A 3,491-nucleotide genomic window follows, 5' to 3' on the forward strand; every position below is an offset into this window, starting at 1 on the left:
CGCGGCTTTGGTGAAGCGGGGGTCTTGGCTTAACCGCCCGGACCGCGAGGAGATAACCTCTATAAAAAACCCCAAAGGCCGGACGCTGAGGTACGTGGCGTTCGGTCGCCTCTCACAACAGATGAGAGGTGGTAGGCTGGGACAAGTCTGCCCTCTAGCGGCCGTCTGTGCGGGACCTCTCGACCCCGCACAGTATTAGAGTTACCAAAGGACAGGGGGCTCTCCTTTGATGGACCTTTATATCCCCCATACTCGTGGGAACAACATGAATGATCCTGTTAAATTAAATGATGGTGTGCCCGAGACGGGTGGAGTAGACGTAGTGCCTGAGACGGGTGTAGAAAGAGTGGAAGCCGTGGAGTCACGCTCCGAATCGGCTATGAGCTTTGAAGGCTCGGAGGTGGAAGGACGGTTCTGGACACGGAAACGCAATCGAGCCGCCACAGGAGAAGTGTCTGATGAGGATGACGGCGTAAATTCAGAGCCGGCGAAGGCTCCGAAAGTTTCCGTTGCACGCCGAGGCAGAGGTCGACCGCCTACTACTGGGCAGTACGTTGGCTTAGCCAAGGCAAAGGCGGAACTGGTGGCCGCAGAGCGTGCGGAAATGCAGCTACGGGCCGAAAAAGAGGTCGAAGAAGCGGCGCGCAAGGTGCGAATAGCGCGAGGAATGAAGACCCCGCCAGCAAACGCTAATGACGCGGTAGAGAAGGCTCTGGCAACAGAGCTCCAAGACCGCGTTCGAGCTTCGGTGGAGGTTATCTCCAAAGTAGCGAGCAAATCGAGGAACCTCAAGGGGACCTCAGTGAAGGCCCTGCGCGACGCCGCTGCCGCCATCTCGGAGGCAATAGATGCACTCCAACGCCGCACTGAGACGGAAGAGGTCACCCGTTTGCGGCTGGTCAACGACAGATATAAAGCGGACAATGACCAGCTGCGAACGGAGCTTGCAGAACTCCGCCGTGAAATGGCCGAACTGAGGGTCGATATCCGGCGAAGTAACGCCAGGGTGGTGGAGGATCCGACCTCAGTTGCCGAGAAGGCACCGCCAACTGTGGCTGCCACGGCCTCCGATCCATTGGCCGAGATAGAGAGGACCATCATGCTCCGAGTGGGTACGATGGTCAACGCAAGGTTTGAGGCCCTGCAGCAGAGGCTGCCACCGGAACCGCGCGTTCGCCCGCCACTGGCTGCTGATAGGGCGAAAGATGCCAAGCAGCCAGAGAGTCCAGCGGCGCCGACCTCCCAGGTCGTGCCCTCCAACAGTCCAGTCCTGAAGTCCCAGAGGGGGAAGAAGGGGAAGACTGTTCAGACTCCGCCCCAAAAGGAGCCCCGACCCTTGCCACCAGCTCCTGCTGCCATGGATGAGGGGTGGAATGTGGTAACAAGGCGACGATCCAAGCCTGCACAACCGAGTGCCGCCCAACTGCAACCACAGGGGGCCCAATCTGCGACGCCAGGCTCTCAGCGACCGCAAAATAAGGAGGGACGAAGACAGACGCGCAAGCTGCGTCCCCCCCGCTCTTCTGCTGTAGCTATCAAGCTGCAGCCAGAAGCTTTGAAGAAGGGCGTTACTTACGCCGCAGCTTTATCCGAGGCCAAAGAAAAGATTGATCTTAAAGGCCTCGGCATCGAGTCTGTTAAATTTAAAGTGTCCGCCACAGGGGCTAGAATCCTCGAGATTCCAGGTGCTAGCAGCTCCGACAAGGCGGACACACTGGCAGACAAGCTGCGTGCAGCCCTGGGGGAGGACGCGGTAGTGTCCAGACCAGTAAAGTGTGCGGAGTTACGCGTGTCCGGTTTAGATGACGCCGTCTCCGCAGCAGAAGTCGCGGCGGCGATTGCCGGAATTGGCGGATGTGCTTTAGCGTCCGTCAAGACTGGCGAAATCCGCCGCAACCACTCGGGTCTGGGCACGCTCTGGTTGAGCTGCCCGGTAAGTGCTGCCAGAAAGGTGGCTGATGGCGGGCGAGTGCTGATCGGATGGGTGTCGGCCAAGGTCTCTCTGCTTGAAGCGAGACCGCTGCGCTGCTACCGCTGCCTGGTGATTGGGCATGTTCGGGAGCAGTGCAGTAGCACGGTAGACCGCAGTGGTGATTGCTACCGCTGCGGGAAATCGGGCCACATTGCCCGAGATTGCACCGCCGTCGCAGCACACTGCACAGCGTGTGCGGCAGCCAAGAAGCCGGCCGACCATAGGCTAGGGGGCAAGTCTTGTACTGCCCCTCGGCTTAAAGGGCGAAAACCACCGACTGTACCCTCAACACAGTCGGTTAGCGGCAGCTCAGCTGGAGGGTCCGGGAACGGAGTTGTGGCCATGGAATCCTAATTATGGACCACAACCTCCGATTCCTCCAGGCTAATATCGGCCACTGCGCAGGAGCACAGAGTCTCCTGACCCAACACCTTAAGGAGTGGTCGATTCACGTGGCTGTGGTTGCTGAGCCGTACTTCGTTCCTCCCGATAATACAAATTGGGTAGGGGACCGGGACGGCTTAGTGGCCATCATACGTCAGGACGCGATAGCTTCCCCGCCCTTTGAAAAGGTAGCAAAGGGCCCGGGATGCGTCGCTGCTCTGTTGGGAGATGTTGTGGTTATTGGCGCCTACTTCTCTCCCAACAGATCACTCGCCGAGTTCGAGATTTTTCTGGAACAGGTGGGTGGCCTGATCGTTCAGAGCCACCCTCGCCCCGTACTTCTGGCGGGCGATCTCAATGCCTGGAACACGGCTTGGGGATCGCGCGTCACGAGTGCGCGGGGTGAGGTACTGGAGGAATGGGTTCTCGGACAGGGACTAGCTCTTCTCAATCGGGGATCGGTGAGCACGTGCGTGCGGCCTCAGGGTGAGTCTATTGTGGACTTAACGTTCGCAAGCTACACCCTCGCGCGCCGTGTAAGAGGCTGGGGAGTCATGGTCGATGCGGAGACTCTGAGCGATCACCGATATATTCGGTTTGATCTCTCTGCGTCCCAGAACGCTCCAACCGGCACACGCCGGTCCCCGGTTGACAACGGCCCGAGGTGGCAGTTGAGGCACCTCGACAGGGACCTAGCGAAGGAGGCTGCAATTGTGCAATCTTGGGTGTCATCCGCTGACCCTGTGGTGGTGGAGGAAGAAGCTGAATGGTTTCGGGGAGCGTACACACAAGTGTGTGACGCATCTATGCCCCGTTCCAGGCGTCGTCCTCCCAAGTGCCAAGTGTACTGGTGGTCTGCAGAGCTCACGCAATTGCGTAGCGCTTGTATTGTGGCCAGACGCCAGTACACCAATTACAGGCGTCGGAGGAACAGGAACGAGATGCAGATTGCACTCTTGCATGCGTCTTTCAAGGAGGCCAAGTGGCAGTTGGTGGCAGCGATCGGCAGGGCTAAGACTCTGGCCTGGGAGGAGTTGCTGGGGACGTTAGATTGCGATCCATGGGGCAGGCCGTATAGGTTGGCGATGTCAAAACTTCGCCCCTGGGCACCCCCACTAACGCAAAGTCTCCGGCC

At 59.0% G+C, this 3,491-nt stretch overlaps 1 protein-coding gene across 1 annotated transcript; it reads left to right on the forward strand.

Annotated features, from left to right (window-relative positions):
* Positions 1-265: 265 nt before the first annotated feature.
* LOC140745650 (uncharacterized) lies at positions 266-2,326 on the forward strand. The gene has a single exon (XM_073077590.1). It carries the CDS (start codon positions 266-268, stop codon positions 2,324-2,326), a length of 2,061 nt encoding a protein of 686 aa, XP_072933691.1.
* Positions 2,327-3,491: the final 1,165 nt, after the last annotated feature.

Source organism: Epargyreus clarus, unplaced genomic scaffold, assembly GCF_041222505.1.
Source record: "Epargyreus clarus isolate Ecla_fem2 unplaced genomic scaffold, WU_Ecla_fem_2.2 ptg000010l, whole genome shotgun sequence".
NCBI classification, from domain to species: domain Eukaryota; kingdom Metazoa; phylum Arthropoda; class Insecta; order Lepidoptera; family Hesperiidae; genus Epargyreus; species Epargyreus clarus.